Source organism: Colias croceus, chromosome 17 (genome assembly GCF_905220415.1).
Source record: "Colias croceus chromosome 17, ilColCroc2.1".
Classification (NCBI taxonomy): domain Eukaryota; kingdom Metazoa; phylum Arthropoda; class Insecta; order Lepidoptera; family Pieridae; genus Colias; species Colias croceus.
In genome coordinates, this window is record NC_059553.1 from 7,048,886 (window position 1) to 7,071,919 (window position 23,034).

The 23,034-nt window shown below is 34.3% G+C and overlaps 3 protein-coding genes across 3 annotated transcripts; 1 reads left to right on the forward strand and 2 right to left on the reverse strand.

Annotated features, from left to right (window-relative positions):
- Nucleotides 1–819: 819 nt before the first annotated feature.
- LOC123698864 (Bardet-Biedl syndrome 4 protein homolog) lies at nt 820–4,263 on the reverse strand. The gene is made up of 8 exons (XM_045645669.1): nt 4,135–4,263; nt 3,822–3,934; nt 3,648–3,742; nt 3,321–3,483; nt 2,292–2,568; nt 1,914–2,069; nt 1,474–1,677; nt 820–1,033 (listed from the first exon to the last, which is right to left on the reverse strand). Exons 1-8 carry the CDS (start codon nt 4,261–4,263, stop codon nt 878–880), a joined length of 1,293 nt encoding a protein of 430 aa, XP_045501625.1. The 3' UTR covers nt 820–877.
- Nucleotides 4,264–4,822: 559 nt separating this feature from the next.
- Nucleotides 4,823–13,276, forward strand: LOC123699173 (peptide-N(4)-(N-acetyl-beta-glucosaminyl)asparagine amidase). The gene is made up of 10 exons (XM_045646063.1): nt 4,823–5,106; nt 5,525–5,698; nt 5,915–6,080; nt 6,335–6,513; nt 7,029–7,211; nt 8,181–8,351; nt 9,565–9,716; nt 10,561–10,835; nt 11,216–11,377; nt 12,516–13,276. Exons 1-10 carry the CDS (start codon nt 4,900–4,902, stop codon nt 12,677–12,679), a joined length of 1,833 nt encoding a protein of 610 aa, XP_045502019.1. The 5' UTR covers nt 4,823–4,899; the 3' UTR covers nt 12,680–13,276.
- An 8,034-nt stretch (nt 13,277–21,310) lies between these two features.
- On the reverse strand, nt 21,311–22,624 carry LOC123699181. Its single transcript, XM_045646072.1, has one exon. It carries the CDS (start codon nt 22,381–22,383, stop codon nt 21,427–21,429), a length of 957 nt encoding a protein of 318 aa, XP_045502028.1. The 5' UTR covers nt 22,384–22,624; the 3' UTR covers nt 21,311–21,426.
- Nucleotides 22,625–23,034: the final 410 nt, after the last annotated feature.

Below are 23,034 nucleotides of genomic sequence, written 5' to 3' on the forward strand. Positions count from 1 at the left end.
AATTAAATTGTGAATTAAAATAAACTATTTGGTTCCTCAGAAACTCGGTACTATTATACTGTAACCTTTTATCTAACAGGGAATACTTCCTGAACCTAATTTCTATAGGGACATCTGAGATTAGCATTTAATTTATTGTTTCGTTTATCTCTGCACTTTTCATTTAGATTTAAATTTTTTACACTATTACGAGATCTTTTGTCAACTTTTTTATCATCGCTGTGTTTAATATCATCATCATGTGAGGGTTGATCGTGATCTGCACTGTCGTGGTTTTTATTTTCGTCGTTATCATTATTTGGATTCAATAATTTTTCTTCTGTCTGGGCGTCATTGTATAATTCATCATAGCCAATTATAATTGGTGGTAATATAATCAGGCTCGCTTCTCGTTGCTCTATTGTTTGGTTTTCAGTCTGAGGATAGGTAAAAAATCATCAGCTCTTAGACTAGGTATATGCTTAAATTTAACTTTTTTTATTTCGAAACTTTACCTAAATACTAATCAAAATATCAAGAGTGAAGTTTTTTTATAGATTAGAATTAATTTGTTATTTGGTAATAACTAATATTCAATCGTTTAAATGAGCTTCTCACCAAATAAATGTCTGCTTTTCCCAATGTTATAAGAATAATAAATCTAAAATGCATGCTTTATTTTAAATAGTCAGTATACGCTACAGTGTGGGTATTTTATTTATAATTTTATTACAGTTAGCCTACTTGTTTAATGGAATAGGCGATGATATGAAATATATTTTATTTCATGTTACGAAACATGCAAGTAAGTTTTATGTTGGGATGAAATAAATGAAATACTGTGTTAAATTTTTTTATTCAATGCTGGTACTAGAATTGATTTTGTTATACATTAAAGTTAAACTTCATCTGCTGCAAAATCGTCCTCTTCTGGTGAATTGATTGCTTCAACACTATTCCGTTCTGAAGGTATAGGTCCACAGTCAAGTAACTCTGATGAATTTACACCAGCATCTCGCAGTGACGTCATTAGAAGGGCTAGAGAACTGGCCAGCTGCAACAGTTATTACAATTAAAATATAATAGATAATGATATATAATATAATAAATACGGTGCAATTATGAGTTAGGTACTAAGTGTAGATATATAGGTGTATATGGGAAGATGAAATCAAAAATGGCTTGACGCGTATCGAGTCTTTCCCATAACGGAGAAGTAACAAGACCATAATATTGTGACCATAAGAAGGTTAAAAAGACGTGTGGCACTCGGGGACTGCCGCGGTAAAGCTATTGCATGCTATGCCTTCAAGCCACACCTCCGAGCCCGTCGGAGTGGGGAGCGTGAGGTTTTTTCTTTACGGAATTTCTGGATTCGGTCCCCGCGCTCAAGTCCCGCGATAGAAGCTATGCAATAGCTTAAAATTTTAATCCATATAAACAATTCGAAAAAGAGAAACATTTAATATTTCAAACAAGTAAATAAACACTTACGTGAACATTATTCTCACGTTGGAGTAATTTGGCTGTAATAATTGCTTCGTTTATGGCGTCTCTAAATCGACCCGCTCTAGCATGTCTCGCAGCTAAATTCAATCTAAGTAGAGCATCTTCAGGGTCTATGGCCACTGCTCGAGAGTATGCTGAATCTGATCTAGAATCTCCCAAACGTTCCAACGCTATTGCTATTAAGAGCACCTGTTATAAAAAGAAAACATGTTGAGGCTAAGACAAGACACAAATTATACCTACTTATTACGAGAAAAGCATTCAATAAAAAGCTTTATATATTATGTCTAAAGATGAGATTTCTGTGTATCTTTTAACAAAGAATTAAGAGAACGTCTAGTTTTGACTGTCTCAATCACTAAATAATAATGCTAACATGAGAGGTTTAAATAAAATATATCTAGACACGTAAAATTTCTTCTTACGGTATATGGCTGCGATGGTTGCAGTGCAGCTGCTGCAGCAAGCCTGTATAAAGCTGAAGCTGGTCTTTTGCATATCAGTAAAACAAAACCGAGATCATGAGAAGCCCCTGCGCTGAGAGGAGCTGCGCATACAGCACGTTGAAGACATGTTAAAGCCTAAACGAAGTAGGTAATAAAATAAAATGCAACATTATCAAATAAAAGTAAAATATTTTGTTTCATAATAGTATGATCTTGTTTGATTGATCTGTTCATTACAAAAACAATTATTTTGTTATTATAATCCCAAAAATTGTATTGATGAATACTTCGCTAAAGGTATTATAACATATTTGAAATACAATGATCAAATGGATGCACTCATTATATGCAACTTACAGCGATATATTTCTTCTTTGATAGCAACGCCAGACCCAGATTAGCATGAGCTGCTACACATGTGGGATGGGCCGTCAACGCCGCTTTTAGCCTAGCCAATGCTGCATCTACGTCTTTGTGTTGCAGCATCATCGCAGCCAGCGCTAGTGCCGCGGCGTGCTGTGTCGGTTGCTGTGACAACGCTTCACCGAGAAGTTGGAAAGCTCGTCTGGGATCCCCAGCACGGAGACGTAATGCGCCAGCCGCGGCTAATGTGTCAGCGCCGCATGCGTGCGAACTGCGCAAACAGTGGCAAATTTGCTAAAGAATACCATTACGACAATTTCAATAAGGTCATACTACCAAATTAATATATACATATTCATAGAGTATCAGCGTCACAGTGGCGCGAAATATACAAAAAGACAAGGGAATAGGTACTAATTATTTATCTATACTAATATTAAAGTTGAAGAGTTTGTTTGTTTGTTTGTTTGTTTGAACGTGCTAATCGGGATCGGATCGGGAACTACTGGTCCGATTTGAAAAATTGTTTCGGTGTTAGATAACTCATTTATCGAGGAAGGCTATAGGCTATATACCTATCATCACGCTACGACCAACAGGAGTGGAGCCACGGGGGTGAAACCGCGCGGAGCATCTAGTTAATAATATTCTACACACAAGCAGCCCCCCTAGACAAGTGGCTTTCTGTTAGTGTAAAGTTTGATAGAATAGATTGTGAATGTATGAGATTGACGTAAGCTGGAGATACGTTTATCTAAAGCTTACGTCAATCTCATACATTCGTATAGTGCCACAAACTTATCTGACCCGGTGACAGTGTCACTGATGTCGCTTTCTTTTATAGAAACAAAATATTCCTTATGAAAAGTCTGTGAAAATGTGACATTTCAAAATGGCGGCACGTAGTTCCAGTTTTTGCCACCGGGTCAGATAAGTTTGTGGCACTGTAGTCTATTCTATTGAACTTTACGCTAATAGAAAGCCACTTGTCTAGGGGGGAGCTTGAACGCTTTTTTACCATACCTTATAGCATCATCATAAGCCACTAATGCCGCATCAATTTTTCCTGTTTCGAGCAGTAACTTAGCGAGCAGAGCCCCAGCTCTTTCGCCTCCACCAGCTTGAACTGCAGATCTCGCCCATTCCACGCCATGTTCGATATCACCAAGATTTTGCGCGCATTCCGCTTTAAAAAACATCATCATGAAGTACAATATAAAATATGGAACAAACTTAGCGATTATTTATTTTGCCAAACAATTGTTTGCGAAAAGCGTATGTTAATAATTATTAACATACGCTTTTTTGCTACTAAAATTAAATAATATATAAAAATAGAATCATAAATACCAAGAACTGCATATATTTCAGGGTCAGGATGTTTCGATAACTTATCCGCCTCCAAGTATGCTTCACGGGACAACTGATAGCGACCTTGACGAAATCTACAAAAAATATTTTCTTTTTCATTAGTCGGTAGAAACGAGAAAGCAATAATCTATTGGTTATTAATACAAAACTTACAGGCATTTAGCTACCTGTTTTAAAGGCTCAGGATCGTGAGGTTGTAATTTGATGCAAGTGTGAAACTTGTCCAAGGCGTCTTGTAATCGACCCACATCGGCCAATATTGAACCCTGAAGAGGAAATAAATAGAAATGGAATGTTTATTAAAACAATACTGACTCTATATTTTGTAAATTAAAAAGTAAGATGCAACTCTTACACTATTATAATTTTCAATAGTACATAATATAATAATTATAAATACATTTAACGACATTTTTCAAATTTGATAAGATTAAAAAAAAATAACGAATGATTGCCTTTTGCCTACCTTTATGTAAAAAGCATATCTGTGCGTACTGCTTGTATCATGTTGCAGTTTATCGGCTAAAGCTACACATAGATCATGTTCACCTCTTACATACCGGGCATGTAAAAGCCAATTACGAGGCCCGGACATAAATTCTACAATTAAAATAAATGTTTAAATAAACTTTATTTTATTAACCGACTATAATATAATATACAATAACTACGTAGCATACATTATCTCTCTATCTACATTATCTCATTTCTCCACCCTTCGCTATTCATGATAATGTTAACTTACCATTTTTTATGTAATTATTATCCGTTAAGTTATTTTTCTTCATTGTTTAATTAACTCTATACATCCTTCCTCTATGATTAACTCTAAGCTTATACCAATTAAATTTTGTTTTTAGTTTTAATCGCTATGGTAACAGAATTTCAAATAATAAAATATTATGATTTATTACTACCCTCTATTTTAACGTAAACTAGGTAATATTATTAAATTTATAATAATAAAATCTTAAAATGCTCACCAAAAATAAAACAATAGATATGAATATATTTTGTAGTACCTATAACTTTGTAGTTTTAGGGCTTTTCTGAACGTATGCTGAACAATAACATGACAAATCAAAATTGACAAGTAAGTGATAAACTGATAACAAAAGGTTTTGGTTGCAAGTGTGTTTAAAATAAATAATAATTATTTTGTGAACATTGCAACGAAATTACAAGTCATATTTATTGTGTTTACATTCCAAATATATGATTTAAACTAAAAATGGAGGATATGGCACGTTTAGCTGTTGTCGAACAAGGCGTCAGAGACATTGATAAGTTCGGTTTAATTCTGCAAGAACTCCTAAACAATATAAATAATATTTTAGAAAATCCACACGATAAAAGTGCGAGATCCTTAAAAAGTGATTTCCTTAAAAATGTCTGTGATGAATTAAAAGATTATCTTAATTACATCGGTTTCCAATGGGTATGTCATATTATTTTTTCATTCTTGGTGTTATCCATCTTTTTATAAATAATCAATTTATAATTATTGCCCAATTCATTCAGTATTCAATTCAAAAATATATACTTAATTTTGCTATTATTCTCCTTTAACACTTTAAATTTTAAAGCTTATTTAAAGGATTCAGTGTTTATAATGATTTTATAATTACTGTTAGATATTCTTACAAATGGATCATATTATTTGAATAAGTAAATTTTATAATAACTTTCTGCAAAACTTTGTTGTTTATTAAATATTTTTTTATTACTCTGTTAACAATAAAACTATCAATACATACAGAAGATAAAACATACACCATTTCTACTTTCACCAAGTAGATAAAGAAAAAAAAAAAACTCAAATAACTAAATAAATCTTATGTTGAAAACTATTTCAGGTTCACAATGAATTTCTGTTTTCCAAAGAAGCAACATTGAACAAGCTAAGATTAGCTAAACTGGCAATAGAAAAGAAAATCACTTTCTGCTGTGGACCACATAAATTGAAGCTGAGTAATACTAAAATTAAAACTCCAAAAAAGCAATACAAATTAATGCCAGTTTATGTGGATGTAAGTGAAAAAAAAAAATGAAAAAATATTTATTTGGACCCACATTATAAGTATTTCTAATCACTTCATAGTCCAAAGCAAAGTCACTGTGTCCATCTGTCTGTCTGTCCCTATATATGGTTAAATTTCTTTCAAACCGTGCAACAGATTTTGAAGTGTTATGGGAAGGTTTTTTCTATAGGAGTTTTCAGTTTTCATAATTTATTTTTATTGCAGATATTTAATAAAGAACTCTTATTGACAATTCAGAGCTTGTTCAATACCATTTTAAACTATGAGAATGAGGAATTACAACAGTTAGCAAGAGAACAAATTCCCATTACAACTCTAGAGATACGAGCTTTAGAAAGAATGAGAGAAAACCAAAAGAAAATAAAAACTGGTAATTTATTTTTATTTGAAAATATGTTTTTGTCAAAAACTGCTGCAACTGCTGCAACCGCCATTGAAAGAAATGTTTATTAAATAAGTGTATGTACGGCAAATGTAATGTTGTTGTTATAACTATAAATGTGAAATGCTTAAAATTTTCTTACCATGGTATAACCTAAAATACATTGAATCCACAAAATGATGACGAATAAAATACACATTATTTATTAGCACAATTTTAATACATGTATTTTACTCTTACAGGCGACACTAAGGAGCACGATTTGCCGTACGACAGAGCTTTACTAATGGAGTTGATTGGATGGTTCAAATACAAATACTTCCAGTGGGTGGACGCTCCTGCATGTGAACAGTGTGACGGGCCCACGCGATTACTGCAACACACTACTATGAGAACCGAGACAGAAACTTGTAACGTTGAGGTTAACCTAAACATTGTATAGAATTTTTTTTATGTTAGAGTAAGCAAAGAGGCAGATTATTTTTATATTTTGTAACTGTTAATTTATACTTTTCACAAAGAGACAAAAAATTCTTAAAACTATATTTATGGCTTCGATGTCGGTTGTAGATCACGCCCTAAGTATTATTAAAAAAAATATTCAATGTACAGTTTTGACTTTCCTACGATTTTATTATAATATGTATAGATGATTTCTTCTTCTTCTTTTTTCAAGTGGCAACTCCCGATCCCATTGAGGACGGATTCTGCCAATGTCAAGTTTTGAACAGATGATCATATAGATTACTAGTGGTCCGCCCCGGCTTCGCCCGTGGTACATATTTCGCAATAAAAAGTAGCCTATATCCTTTCTCGTGTATCAAAATATCTCCATACCAAATTTCATGCAAATTGGTTCAGTAGTTTAGGCGTGATTGAGTAACAGACAGACAGACAGAGTTACATTCGCATTTATAATATTAGTATGGATTTCAGGTGTACCAGTGCAAGGAGTGCAACTGCCAAACCCGTTTCCCGCGGTACAACGACGTGCGCGCACTGATGCGGTCGCGGCGCGGGCGGTGCGGCGAGTGGGCGAACTGCTTCACAATGTTCTGCAGGGCGCTCGGGTACGACACGCGCTACGTGTACGACACGACCGACCACGTGTGGTGCGAGGTGGGTATGTAGTGCCGCTTGCTACGGTTTACCTTATCCTATCCTATCCTATCGTACTATCCTACTTTTTTTGCTTTGAAGTTTTTGGACAAATATAAAAAAATAGCGTCCAAGCGATAAGACCGCCAAATTGTACATTATTAATTTTTTTTTTATTAAATAAGGTTGCTAATTAAAATAGCACCTTATACAAATTACAATCTAGCCTACAAGACTAATAAGTAATGTTAACCTAAATTTCTAAATTAAATTATTCTAAGAGAGTGTCCATTGTCACTTGCTTAGTGTCTGTTAAGGGGAAGGGATTGTACATTAATAACTATATCATATTTTTATGTTTATTGTAATTTTCTTGTGCATTATAAATTTTCAAGGTCACGTCATGGCAATACCGTCATGTCATGGATTAAGGCGATGATTTTGGTATCTTTGAATCTTGCCAAAGACGTTTCACTTCTGACACGTGTGCTCGGCACAGACGCTCGCTTTTTGCTTTTTATTAAAAACTAGCGGTCCGCCCCGGCTTCGCCCGTGGTACATATTTCATAATAAAAGGTAGCCTATGTTCTTTCTCAGGGTCTAAAGATTGTCTGTGCCAAATTTCGTCAAAATCGGTCCAGTAGTTTATGCGTGAAAACCATACATACATAATTACAAACCTTTCCTCTATAATATTACTAGCATTCCACCCGCGGCTTCGCCCGCGCAGTCAAAGAAAAACCCACATAGTTCCCGTTCCCGTGGGATTTCCGGGATAAATCCTATTCTATGTCCCGGGGTAAAAAGTATAGCCTATGTCCTTTCTCGGGTATCAAAATATCTCTATACCAAATTTCATGCAAATTGGTTCAGTAGGTAAGGCGTGATTGAGTGACAGACAGACAGAGTTACTTTCGCATTTATAATATTAGTATGGATTATATAGTTATATAGTGCATAATATATAGTATAGAAAAAACTTGGATACAGGTGTTCGACTACGAGTCGAACAGCTGGTGTCACGTGGACCCGTGCGAAGCTGTGCTGGACACCCCGCTCATGTACAGCCACGGATGGGGCAAGAAACTGTCCTACGTGATAGCGGTGTCCCGCGACGATATACAGGACGTCACCTGGCGCTATACTATGAACCATGCAGAGGTGATCATTTTTTTTATTAATTTTTTGTGAGGTGATAAGCCTTGCAGAGTGCATTAGAACGCAAGCGCAGGGAAAATGAATTCAGAATTGATTTGATCAAGGTTTGAGAAAAATTAATGTCAGATTAAAAATATTTTTATTTCTAAGCAGCATATAAGTGTGGTTTCAAATCATTTATTTTTTATTTGCAATTAAACATGGTTACAACACATCAAACAACTTTCATAATAACAACAATCGCGGGGCACAGCTAGTATTATTATAAATGTAAATGTTTGTGAAGAGGATCGATATAATATGGTTGTTAGTGTTATTCTCTCTCACGCTAAAAAATTTCTTTTAATGGAATTTGACAGGGATGAAGCTTATTTATTTATTTCTTTATTTCAGGCAACAAATGTAGTTACAGTTCAAGGTCTTAATATAACTTAAAACTACGGCCCATATGATGCTTATATAGTCTGTTACTGTTTAATTGGAAAACTAGTGGTCCTATTTTAATTATAACCATATTAGTATGTAAATGAACGAATAACAACACCAATGCTCGAACGGTGAAGGAAAACATCGTGAGGAAACCGACTTGTCGAAGAACAAAGTTAGACGACATGTGACATCCGCCAACCTGCACTTGGCCAGCGTGGTGGACTATGGCCTGTAGTCTGTACCCTCATAGGAGGCTCGTGTCCCAGCAGTGGGAACGTATATGGGCTAATTATGATGATGATGATTTATGAACGAATGCAATTCACTCATATCTACTAAACTTGAGTAAAAATATATAATTTAAATTTTATTTTGTATAAAAAATAGCTAAATTACCTAAATCATTATTTAAGTAAATATTATGCTATAGTTCTGTTCTGTTACTATTGTATCATAAAGGAAGGTGGACCCCAAAATACAGGCTATAGTTTGGGGTCCAAATGTGACATATTTGTACCTGTCCTAACCCACAAATTTTTTAATAAGGCCGGTTGCAGAGCTTCACCGACCGTCAGTGCGTACCATCGGTCCTGACGATACGCATCAACAATGTGTATGAATAACAATAATATGACACTAATACGTATGACAATACGCGTGCGTATGGTCGGTCTAGCTATGAACGGTTTTATGAATTTAGCGCGACTGACGTACGCACTGATGGTCGGTCAAGCTCTGCAACCGGCCTAAATGATTTTTATTTTATTTAAATTCATTTTATTGGCAGGTATTGTCGCGTCGGAAACAATGCACGGAGCAAGAGCTGATCGGCTGTATGCTGTTGCTCCGCGACGCGAGGCAGGCGCAAGTGTCGGAGTGCAGGCGGAGGTATCTCGCTGTGAGGACGCTAAGGGAGCTAGCCCAACTGATGGTCGAGAGGTCACTTTTTATTATTTACTTTGTACAAATTTAAATTTAATTTAATCCATACTAATATTATAAATGCGAAAGTAACTCTGTCTATCTGTCTGACTCAATCACGCCAAAACTACTGAACCAATTTGCATGAAATTTGGTATGGAGATATTTTGATACCCGAAAAAGGACATAGGCTACCTTTTATTGCGAAATATGTACCACGGGCGAAGCCGGGGCGAACCTCTAGTACACAATATATGTATATTATTCATTTACTTATTATATTTATAAAGTATATATCGATTAAATTATATTTAATACAGTTGGCATATAGTTGGATACCTTAATCCGAACGGAAATACATCCACTGTCAATAAGACATCCTAAGGCGGCCACTGAAAATCAGTGATGACACACTGAGTGGTTGGCCTAATTATGGCATACGTATATTTTTTAAGTTCCTTTTTTTCATCTAAATTGTATCTTTTTTTTTCATAATATGTCCCTAATAAACTTATTTTCATTTCATTTACTTCGAGGATTATACTCTCATATGTTTTTTTAAAGTGAAACTTATTACATCGCCTCAAACTTTTTGTGTCGGGTGACGACCGGCCGCGGGATAAAAGTCATTTTTATACCCTCAGTGGAATATTATTCCGAAAAATTTAGTTGTAAGTAGAAGTTAATGTCTTTAATGTGAAAGTTTCACTTTTGCCGTGGTTTCGTAAAACACACAAATTTTATTTCATTTTATTTTAATTCAATTAAATGTAATGTCATTGCTCTACAGGAATAAACATCTTTGTCATAAAAATAACAGTTTTTGACAAAAATAACTAACAGTATTCATTTGCATGTCCAGAAAGCCGAGCGACTACGAGTCGCACGGCCGAATATCGGGCTCCGAGGAATGGCGGACGCAGCGAGGGGAAATCGGCCAGAGATCCGGTTATATATTCGAATTCGCTACTCCGGGTGAAATTAATATCCGGTACTACTGCAGTCCGGATAAATACCGGATAAATTGTGATGGAACAGAATCGACTGTTAGCACGTGGGCTGCGGGCGTGTATCAGTGTAAAAATGTGTTTAGAAAGATCGAGAAGGATTGGCGCCAAGTTTATCTGGCGAGGGAAGGTTAGATTTCATAATTTATGCATCAGAATAGTATATTAGTGTATATAGCTTATTTTCAGTTTTTAATTATAAACAAAAATTGTTTATCTATACTAATATTATAAAGAGAAAAGGTTTGTAATTATGTATGTATGTATGGTTTTCACGCATAAACTACTGGACCGATTTCAAAAATTCTGCATCTTCACTGAGCAACATAGGCTAGGTTTTCTCCAGGAAATCCCACGGGACGGGAACTATGCGGGTTTTTCTTTGAAAACGTGGGCGAAGCCGCAGGCGGTAAGCTAGTATTCTATAACTTTCTTTGGAGGAAATAAAATATACAAAATCAGTCAGAATGTTTCGTATGCATTTTTAAAGTAAATCTTTATATATTGTAGAGGGAGAATCATCTGGAATGATATCCTGGAGGTTATCAGTGAAGGGGAATTTAGCCTTCACAAAATTATCCATTCGCCTCACTTCTGCAGTGTATGAGACTGGTAACGTCGATTGGAATTTACAATTTGACGAACAACAACCTGTTAATGTCAAATTAGGAGGTACGTTAATCTTATCTTAATATCTTAATACTATTATAAAGGCGAAAGTTTGTAAGTATGGATGTATGGATGTTTGTTACTCTTTCACGTAAAAACTACTGAACCGATTACAATGAAATTTAGCACACATATAGAGGGTAACTTGGATTAACACATAGGATAGGTTTTATCCCGGAAATCCCACAAGAACGGGAACTATGCGGGTTTTCCTTTGAAAACGCGGGCGAAGCCGCGGGCGGAAATCTAGTATTATATATATTTGTGATAACCCATTGAGCCCCAAGCGGCCCGATCGGTCCACGACACAATAGATTTTCTATTGTGTCTGTGATTCCGGGGCCTGAGTTAATACGAAAAAAATCAGTCTTACGTTTTTTTTTTTATTTTATTAAATAATAAATACAATACTAGTTATAATCAAAATATATTGTGTTCCATAGTTTAATAAACGTAAGCCAAAGTAAGTCAATCGTGTGTACAGAAGCGATTATTCCGTAACAGTTATCCAAAAAAATTTAAACTTTCTCGTTAATTTTTAAGAAGTTATTATTGTCATAACTCATTAGATAAACTATAGGCCGATTAGCATAACTTGGCGCGTCACAGTACTCATCTGTAGAAGGGTCAATTCTGTACATTGAAAATATTGAAAAAATAAATACCATGGGGGTGTTACTGGATCGATACCAAACCCAAATATGTGATTAAAAATATTTTTGTCTGTCTGTCTGTATTTCTGTCTGTCTGTCTGTATGTGAAGGCATCACGTTAAAAATTAACGGTTCGATTTCGATGAAACTTGGTATAATTATACCTTATTATCCTGGGCTTAAAATAGGATACTTTTTATCCCGGAAAAATACGTAGAAAAAAAAATCTTAATTTTTCCGCGCGGACGGATTCGCGGGCAGAATCTAGTGTATAATAAAATTTTGAAAAATATTATTACTATAATTAAAATTCAAGATAATTCAATGTATATTTAGTAGATATCAATTACTTATATGACTTTTTGCTGGTTTGAAAATCCTGTTGTTTAATCTTTTCAATAGTTTGCTAAAGAGTAGGATAAAAAGGCAGTTTATGCGAATATTTATGAATTCTGGGATTATATTTTAATTATATTATTTATTTTCAGAATCGACTACTGAATTTGAAAATCGTTTCCAAACTCTTACAATAACAGCTGTTCTTTCTGGTGGAATTGGAGATGTTTCCTGGCAACACGCACAATTATTTAGACAATCACTCGACTCCAAATCAAGCGCTTTGGAAATATGCACTTACATCACTAATTCGTGAACAAAAACAATTCAAAATTATGTGAAAGTATCGACATAATAGACTAGGGTAGAAGCCTTTAAAAATAATAAAAAGATAAAAAAATCGCAGTCGGATGAAACCCATTAGAAAAGGAGGGGAATATGATGAAAATAAAAGGAAAAATAAATTACGGTCAATCCGAGTTCGGGAAGTGAGAGGGGCTCCCCCCTCTCTCTTTTAAGAGAAAAAATGGTTTCTCTCGATTTCCGACAAAACTACAAGTCCTACGGAAAAAAGTTTAAAAGAACATTTACTATGGTAATGTTTTTTTTTACACCATATGAAAGTAGAGATTTCAATGAACAAAAAGCTCCCCAAGTTTTTGAAAAAAGCTGATATTTTGACGGGTGACTTTTCGATTGAAAATAAGGTTGTTTTTTTGGTATTAATTCAAAATAAGGCGAAAAAATAAATATTTTCAATCAAATAAATTACAGTGTATTTGGGACATAATAAAGTAAGTTTCCACCAAATTTCGTAGAAAAAAAAATTTTGAAGTAGATAAAAATAAAAGACCAAAAACTTGGTTTTTTGAATTTTTCACCTAAATTTTGAGGTTATGTGAAAAAATTGTGAATACAAAAGTTGTAGAACTTTTTATTACCTACAACTTTGCCATTGAACTTTTTTCCGTAGGACTTGTAGTTTTGTCGGAAATCGAGAGAAACCATTTTTTTCTCTTAAAAGCTCCCCCCTCCCACTTCCCGAACTCGGATTGACCGTAATTTATTTTTCCTTTTATTTTCATCATATTCCCCTCCTTTTCTAATGGGTTTCATCCGACTGCGATTTTTTTTGTTTCAAAAATTATCTACTCTAGTCTATAATATATTTATTATATTTATGAAATTAAACTGTGTGTTTTCAATTTTTTGTTATAAACCTATTTGTTTTATTCTTTTAGGGCAGATTCAATCCTTGGTTAAAACTTATCAATCGAATATCGTAGTATTAAGCAATCACTTCAAAAATGTATTACAGGTAAATTAGCTTGGAGAAATTTTTGCATATGTAGTGGTGTGTATATTACTCAGATCTTAGAGCGCGTTTCCACTATATCGTTCTGGCCTATACAAAAATGTTTCGATATCCTAACATTACTATTTAATTTTATACTTATTCCTAGCAACACTTTTGTTTTCAATAAAAACAACTTTTAATTTGAAAGAAAATGGTTTTGACTTTATAAAAAAAATATATCATTCAATTTCACGTCCTTGAGCAAACGACAAGGCGACTACCGTGAAACAATAAAATATCGTGTCCATTATAATTTGTTTCATAATTAATATTTGACCATAATAATTACGAAACAAAACAAATAAATAAATCGTCACTTGATAGTGGAAAGTGGAAACACGCACAAAACCAGAATAAACCAGTTTACGCTGTCCGCAGGTGCCAAATGCAGTTGTTTGGTACCGTTAGAACATAAAGCACACATTTCATTCAAAAATTATAATTATTATGTACGTAGTTTAATTGATTAATTGTTGTTATTATTTGTTATTATTGTTATAATATTTGTTGAAGTGTTTAATTTGTGTGTAAGTGTTGTAACTTTATATTGTTAATTCAAAATGGCTCCAGTGTTAAAACATGGTCGAGGCACGCCTTTGACTTCTCAAACTAAAGAATTATACTTTAAATGTCGTTTCTTTTTCAGGTTAGTAAATTTTTCATTTTAGTAACATTGTCATTTTGTAAAATCATGTTCATTTTGTAAAAGTTATACGTATGTTAAATGTGCAAATATTAAATTAAAGTCTCATCTTTTTCAGAGGAGAAACACATATAGTTTAATTTAAAATCCCATATATATATAATATATACATATTGTATAAAATAAAAACTAAAAATAAAATGTTGTTTTATTTTATTTGCTGACCATACACTACTACAAACGCAAAAATTTCTCCAAGCTAATTTACCTGTAATTGTCGCTTTTTGTATTTTACAGGTGATATTTTTTATATCTGCGTAAAACTTTATTGGATGGATAAGTCTTGAACAAATCACTAATTTTTGACATAAACTCATGATATTTTAATAATGGTTCGGTCACACTACCAACGACGACGACGACTACGACCAAAATATTGTCCTCCAGACAAAATTGGTTCAAAATAAAATATTAAAATTTCCCGTTATACTGGTACTCGGAAAGAAAAAAAAATTGAGGACAATTAATATAAAAATAGGTTTTTTGCGATTGTCGGCGAGACGGTAAGTTAATCATATAATCCAAACCATAAAACCTTTTACCAAAATTGTAGATCATAATAATATTATCTATAAAAAACTTCAAATACTTACATTTTTTTCTAGGAGCCACCGCTTCTACGAAAAATCTATTTTTTCATTCATTGATCTCAAAAAAAAATTCCAAGCACCAGAACGACAGGAAATTTTAATATTTTATTTTTAATTGTGTTTTGCACAATTTTGTTAAATTGCGACTGGATAAAAATTTAGTTCGTGGTCGTCGTCGTCGTTGGTAGGGTGAACACCTTAGCAAAACATCATACGCATATGTCAATTAGTATCGAGAGCGGATTCTATTCCTTTGCGTTTTGACGTTTGTCTCGGCGCTCAGTTGCTGCACGATACATTGTTAAAAACATCCATACAATAAAGGAAGGAAAATAAATTTGCTCCCCTCCCTCCTGGTGCCCAAAAATAATATGACATAATTTAAAAGAAATTTTATGTAGATAATTAATTAGGCATTTCTTTTTTTATTATTTAGCTCAGTTTAGTAATAAACTTTACTACTTAACAGTTCTTTTAATTATTACATATATTATAGTACGTGTCTAAGGTACGTGTTTACTCAATAAAAGTTAAGTAGTAACTACTATGCAGTCACTATTCCACGCGGACGAAGTCGCGGGCACAGCTAGTAAATAATAAATATAGTTTTAAAAAACACGCTATCAAGATAAATAAGTACTTACAATTAAAAAGTAGAAAATAATTCTTAATCTAAGAATCGAGCAATAACCAATATAATATATTATAGTATTTTTGTGAAAAAAAGCGTGGGGCGCTTTTCATGAGCTGATTATACCTACAAGGCACCCCACGCTTTTTTCACAAAATATATATCTTCTATTATTGGTTTTGATAAACAATAACTTGCATGTATTAGGCGAATGGCTTGATATTAATTCACTCGATATATCGGTTTCCAAAAGTTCTGTAGTTGTTTTTTCTAGACCGTAAATATCGTGTTTAAAAATAAAACTTTACTTCAATACGATCAGACTAAATTTTTAGGCGTTATATTGGATTAAAGGGTTAAAGGCACTCCTCACATAAATTACGTGATGATAAAGTGCGAAAAATATTTAAATATGTTAAGGTGCCTCTCGGGGTGTGGTCGGGAGCTCACCCATTTTGTTTGAAGCTTGTTTATAATGCCATTATAAGAAGTACTATGGACTACGGGATGTTTCTCTTAGACGGTGGAAATGTTACAGCCTTTAAAAAGTTAGATCTTATTCAATCGAAAGCGTTACGAATAATAACAGGTGCCATGAAATCTAGCCCAATCAATGCGCTTCAAATAGAATGTTGTGAGCCTCCGCTATCCCTTCGGAGGCAATATTTATCAGATAGATATGTATTTCGTTTATATCAATTCTCTAAACATCCCTTGTTCAAAAGATTAGAAAAATTATATTGCAAAATTCTAACATTGGGACCATAAAATGTTACCATGTCTGATTCAAAGTTATCACAGAATCAAATCTATACCTTCCCCGATTCATCGGTCTTCAGCGTTGCCGCTATTTAGTAATAATTTCAAATCACTTCTTGTATCTCCAGATATAGTTTATAATATAGGCATAACGAAACATGATTCTTATATGCTTATTTAGACTTTAAAAAGGCATTGAATTGTAAAGAATGGGAAAAATATAATCACATTTATACTGATATAAAATCATAACCTCAGAGTTGTGTAGGAGTTGGAGTGTTTCACCAGCAGTTCAACATTTACTTACATAAAAAAGAACTTCCGCCAGAATCGTCAGTTTTTACTGCAGAATGCTTAGGGATACTTAAGGCCGTAGAGTATATAATCATAATGAAACTGCCAAAAACAATTATATTTACAGATTCCAAGAGTTCCTTGTAAAGTCTTCACAAATTTTCATTTCTTAATAAACCCTTTTACCCCATTATTTTTGAGATTAAAAGTAAATTATTAGAATGTTCATTCAAAGGTTATGCTGTTACATTTGCTTGGATACCAAGTCACAGTGGTATCCAAGGAAATGAAAAAGCTGATGAGTTGGCAAGGTCTGCTGTGCGATGTGGAGATAGTTTCCCTATCAGAGTTATTGCCATGACTTGGTCAGTTTGCCTAAAATTTACTTGCACGAGTCTTGGGAAAATCTCTGGAAACAAAGTACTTACATTATAATAAAAAGGAAAGCAATATTATAAGTTACAAGAAGTCGTTCCCACTAAACCTTGGTTCAATAAAGTTACAGGTTGTAAGCTTGTAACCTCTATTATTATAAGAATGCGTCGGTCATACATGTTGCCCAGCTCATCTTGCGAGACTGGGTATTTTAAACAGTGCCATTTGTGAATGTGGAACTGATCTAGGAGACAAAGATCATATATTTTTTGCATGCCCCTTAATTGACCACTCTTCCTTTATATATCCAACCTACTATCCCTTCGTATTTCATTTCCTACTCGTATGTTATGTTTACTACAAAATCCTATAAAGTTATACAACGCCTTATAATATGTAATAATTTAAAGTTATAATAATATATATATATATATATATATAATATATATTTGTATCTAGTAACATAAAATGTATCTATAATACGTAAATAATAATACTATCTAATAATAATCTAAGTAAATACATATTTAATAATGTATATATTTTCCAACTCCTCTGACTTAAATCCCAATCTCCTAACCTTATTCCTTAACGCGAATTGTTTCCTTACCTTTTATCATACTTGACACTGGCAAATAGTCACATCTTCTTGCCATGAAAAGCAAAAAAAAAAGTATAATGTTTGGACATACAGTATTATCTATGTGCTGCTGTGATGTGCTGTGTCTATGTTTAGGCATGTTTATGGAAGTCCTCTGGTTAATTGGTTACACCTCCTCTAGTCTCTACACTACTCGCGAAGTTGAACGAGGTTAGACGAATAGAATAATGTAGAGAGGCAGTTCGGCTTACTTCGTCCAACTTTACCTCGCCTCGGCCGACTTCCGTTTGTTGTCGGTTTTTGCGCCCGAGTCAAAGGGCACGAAGTTACCTGAAGTTCGTTCTGAATATTGAAAATTTTGAATATGGACCGTCAATGGGGGGGCGGGGAGGGGGAGACGGGGGGAACTCCTCGGTACCACTCCCCCCCCGCGCAGACCAGTAGTTCCTGAGATATTCAAGGTCAAAGTTTGAGGTTATAATTGGGCCTAAAGTGACAAATAATGGAGGGGAGGACTCCCTCCATAACCAAATTTTGGCACTATATTGCTTCTGCTTCTGCTCCAGCGCTGCGGGAAGTGCAGCCCTATCACCCTTGCGTAGCTAAGTACAGGCACCTAGCTCGCCTACGCAGCTTCGGCTGTTTGGTCGCCTTCGGCGACCACCCTCAGCCGCTTCGGCTCGTACGGTGCCTGCGCTTAGCTACAGCAGGCGAGGGCTGCTCTCCTTCCGCGCTTCCGGATTTTTTCATACACTCTAGGGGTAAGAGCGGAAGGACCACGTGGAGTCGGGGTTGACAGATTTGGTTATGTGACTGCTCATCTTTTGTGTAATGGATTTATGTGTGTTACATTACCCATAATTGTATTATTAGTAATACTTAAATTGAATTATAATTAAATGTAATTGAACTGAATTATTAATTAATAGCCGAGCAGCTACATTGCTGATGTGGCTATATGTAAACTAGTGTTTTGTGTAATGTCTTTATCTTTACTAAATACTAATTTAACTTTGTGCGTTGTTACTATTATCCAATATGTTTATATTTTAGAGGAAATATAATAAAACACAATTATTTTAATGAATTTTAAATATTAATAACCAATTCAACATAATATTTTAACTTCTTTTATCTATACATATAATAAAATCGTAGGAAAGTCAAAACTGTGTACATTGAATATTTTTTTTTTAAATACATAATCCACGATCTATAATCGATATAGAAGCCAAAAATATAGTTTTTAGAATTTTTGTCTGTGTGTCTGTATGTTTGACCGGGCTAATCTCGAAAAGTACTGCATAGATTTACTTCAAATTTTGCATGAATATTCCTAAGAGGTCGGGTGAGGATAGTTTAAACATATTATTATGATATCACCTTCGGGGGAGGAGCTGTGAAGCTTTATTTTTCTTACATATTCCGTATACTACGACAGCGTACAATCTAAAGACTCATGTTTAAATGTTGGTTTCGAGTAAGCCATGCTAAGCTTTACAAAATAAAAACTATGTCATTTACGTAATTTGGGCAGAGAAACAGTTTAATGAATTTAGTAGTATAAAGACAAATTTGAAACAGCGCCATCTATGAGATTTCGTAAAAATCAAATCAATTTACATGTTAACACTACGTGCGAGTTTTCATCGAGTACGAAACGTTACTATCGCGTTTGCGTCACAGCCGAATTAGTATGGGAAATCGAACAGCGCCCCTAGCGGACGTATGGGGAAGCTTTGATTCCCCATACAAATTTCGCTGTGACGCAGACGCGATAGTAACGTTTCGTACTCGATGAAAACTCGCACTAGGCACACTGAACATACTGTTGAAAATTAATTATTTAAATATAATCATGTTATTTATTTAACTCTTTAACCGACTTCAAAAAAAAGGAGGAGGTTATCAATTCGGCCGGTATATATTTTTTTTTTTTTTTTTTTTTATGTATGTACACCGATTACTCCGAGGTTTCTGAACCGATTTACGTGATTCTTTTTTTGTTCGATGCGGGATGGTGTCGAATTGGTCCCATAAAAATTTTATTCGGCTAGGCCTAGCAGTTTTTATTTTATGAGCATTTTTGTCTGTACTCGATGACTTAATTTCAATGTAGCAAGTAACTTTGATTCACTTCCCGGTAACCGATTGAGCTGAAATTTTGTATACGAATGTAAATTGGATAGCGATGAAACATTATCATGACATGGAGCTGATCTGATGATGGAATCGGAAGGTGGCCATAGGAACTCAGTAATATATTGACTCAACTTTATCGAGTTTGGACTCGTTTGATTCGTGTTGAAAAATACACTAAAAAGTATTAAATAAAAATAACTGCGTTAAAAACAACCGACTTCAAAAACGGAAAAGTAAGAAATAAAAAAGATTTGATATTATTAATTACTACATATTATTTTTATGTGCTATTTATTAAATAGGTTTGAAGTCGGTGCCAAACACTAAGCACTTAGTATTAAGCCCATGCACCGACATCAAACCTTTTTAGTAAATAGCACATAAAAATAATATGTAGTAATTAATAATATCAAATCTTTTTTATTTCTTACTTTTCCGTTTTTGAAGTCGGTTGTTTTTAACGCAGTTATTTTTTAACCCTTAACTTCCCTTCCCTATAAGGTGCGCTTATATTTCGTGTGAATATACTACATTTTTAAAAGTGAGGATAGATGTTTATTATTTTAAGTCAAACTAGACACCATTCCAATTAATCTAATATTGATTGTCTTCATTGGTTACATTTTTAAAATCTTCGTGTTTTATAAATTTATAAAGAATAGAAAAAATTCGATCACGAGGCGGGACTCGAACCCGCATAATTTCGTGATCGAATGTTTCTATTCTTTATAAATTTATTATTTATAAATTTATATTTATAAAGCATTTGAATGTCATAAAACCAAAAATATCAAATTCAATCTTCGTGTTTTGTGAATTTTCACCATGCATTCCCACAAAAGGTAAGTTGTTAATTTTATAGGTATTTATTATTTATAATGATAGCAATTCATGTTTTTTGTTCATGATTTTGGTTTTATAAAGGTTTTATAGTTATTACACTTTTAGAATGAAATAATAAAATGATGAATTCTTTTTGACTTTTACAAGATTTTGAGGTGCGTTGGGAACAGTAGTTTGTTGATAAAATTTTATTTGTAAGTAGCTTTTTTATAGATTTACAGTTAACTTTTGATTTTTTATTTACAGATTCAATGTTCATAAAATTATATCGCCTTTGGAAGACTATTTCTGCTGACAATTTTACAACACCACTTGAAAATTGATGATGAAGATAGTGGCAGCGAGGATTAAGTGGAAATTAGTAATCATCCGCTTCGTCAATTTGTGACTGAAGAACGTTTGGTTCAATCATTGGAAGTGTCTCGGGTAATTTTGGAGGATATTTTTCAGGAAGGAGAGAAGGGGCAGCCAACCACATATCAAACTACTACGTTTTAGTACCGAAAAAAATGTTATTGCCAAATTGTTCCCGCTTTAGGCTTGGGAACTGGAATTTCTTTAGGGAAACTCAATATTCCTTTTAAAAACAATTTATTTTCGAGACCGACACACCTTTGTACAAGTATTTTTAGATAAGTGGAAAAAATACATTCTACCCGATATAATAAAATAAAATAAAAATGATAATCTATGATGGTGGGTGCGCGATTGCTATTATAAATTAACAGGCGTAGACATAATCCTCCCCCCGGTGAAAAGCGTAGATTTTCAAGCTTGAAGGTCTTCAGAAGTGGGCAGAGGACATAGTCGAACCAAGGGTCTTCGAACGCAGCCTCTTGTAGTTTCGACGTCCGCAACTCGACAAACGCCGTCAGTTCCATGGAATAATCGTACAATACGACCCATGCGCCAACAAAGTGGTGGAGAATTATCCTCTTGAAGCAGTACGAGGTCTCCAATGTTTATTTTTGATTTGTCAACCTTCCATTTTGTTCGTAGTTGCATTTCTGATATATACTCTTTCTGCCATCTCTTCCAGAAGTGTTGGCGGATTTGTTCAAGTCTGCCATATCTATCCAGGGAGCTCTCTTTAGCGTCATCCAATGAAGGAGCCGGTAGTGCATTCAATGGTCTTCCAATTAAAAAGTGCCCTGGGGACAAGGATAGGAAGTCATTCGGGGAAGATGACATGGGACATAGAGGACGGCTATTGAGAATAGCCTCAACTTGAGCAAACAATGTCGAAAGCTCTTCAAACGTAAGATGGGTATTGCCCATGACTCGCTTTATATGATGTTTAGCGGACTTAACCCCGGCCTCCCATATTCCACCAAAGTGAGGAGCGTAAGCGGGGATAAAAGAAAATTTTATTCCCTCCTGAGCAGCAAACTCAGACAGAGGTTCTTGATTAGCCTTTAGAAAATTATTTAGTTCTTTCGCGGCAGCAACAAAATTTTTACCGTTGTCGGAAAATATTTCGGTTGGCTTTCCACGGCGTGCCACAAATCTGCGAAGTGTCATAATATAAGCGTCTTTTGTCAAATCAGATACGACCTCTAAGTGAATGCATTTGAAGCGCAGACACACAAACAGACATAAGTAGCACTTAACTACTCTAGCACCGCGTCCTTTACGATTTAGAATGAAGAAAGGGCCCGCATAGTCCACTCCAACAGACCTAAAGGGAAAGTCAACATTGACGCGATTTGCAGGTAAGTCAGCCATTTTTGGATTATAGGTCTGACCACGAAGACGTGTGCAGGTAACGCAGTTTTTGACAACGCGCCTAGCTAGTTTTCTGCCATTGACAGGCCAAACAGACTCGCGGATAATCGACAACAGAAGTTGCGGTCCTGCATGCAGAGATCGAACGTGTTCGCGTTCAAATAGAAGCTTCGTCACATGATGAGTTGAATTTAGAAGAATGGGATGCTTCTTTTCAAATTTATATTCAGATGAACTGAGCCTGCCATCGACTCTTATAAGATTCGCCTGATGATCAAAAAATGGAGATAACGATAAAATATTTGAATTTGGGCTTAAAGGTTTACTATTTGACAACTTATCAAATTCAGAAGTAAAAGTTTGTTTTTGAGACAGCATGCAAAAAAAATTAAAAGAATTATTTAATTCGTCAGTTGATAAAATGTCGGTAAGTTTATTATTTTTATTTTGTTTTTTAGAATTGTGTAAAAATCGTAAAATGTAACTAAAAGTTCTTTGAAGTTTTGTAAATTTAGAATATTTTTAAAAATTAAAATTAATTTCAGATTCGACGGCTGTATGGACATTGATTAATGCAAAATCTTTGGTTGAATAATGCATGGGCTCAAAAGACCTAAAGGATCGAAGATTCGAAATGAACTTGAGAGGATA

Coding starts and splice junctions, on each gene's coding strand:
- LOC123699173 (XM_045646063.1), top strand. CDS start 4,900: ATGGAGGATATGGCACGTTTAGCTGTTGTCGAACAAGGCGTCAGAGAC. Junction 8,352..9,564: donor ATACTATGAACCATGCAGAG/GTGATCATTTTT, acceptor TTTTATTGGCAG/GTATTGTCGCGTCGGAAACA. Junction 11,378..12,515: donor TGTTAATGTCAAATTAGGAG/GTACGTTAATCT, acceptor ATTTATTTTCAG/AATCGACTACTGAATTTGAA.
- LOC123699181 (XM_045646072.1), bottom strand. CDS start 22,383: ATGGCTGACTTACCTGCAAATCGCGTCAATGTTGACTTTCCCTTTAGG.
- LOC123698864 (XM_045645669.1), bottom strand. CDS start 4,263: ATGTCCGGGCCTCGTAATTGGCTTTTACATGCCCGGTATGTAAGAGGT. Junction 2,569..3,320: donor GCTTATGATGATGCTATAAG/GTATGGTAAAAA, acceptor CTGTTTGCGCAG/TTCGCACGCATGCGGCGCTG. Junction 2,070..2,291: donor CAAAGAAGAAATATATCGCT/GTAAGTTGCATA, acceptor TACTTCGTTTAG/GCTTTAACATGTCTTCAACG.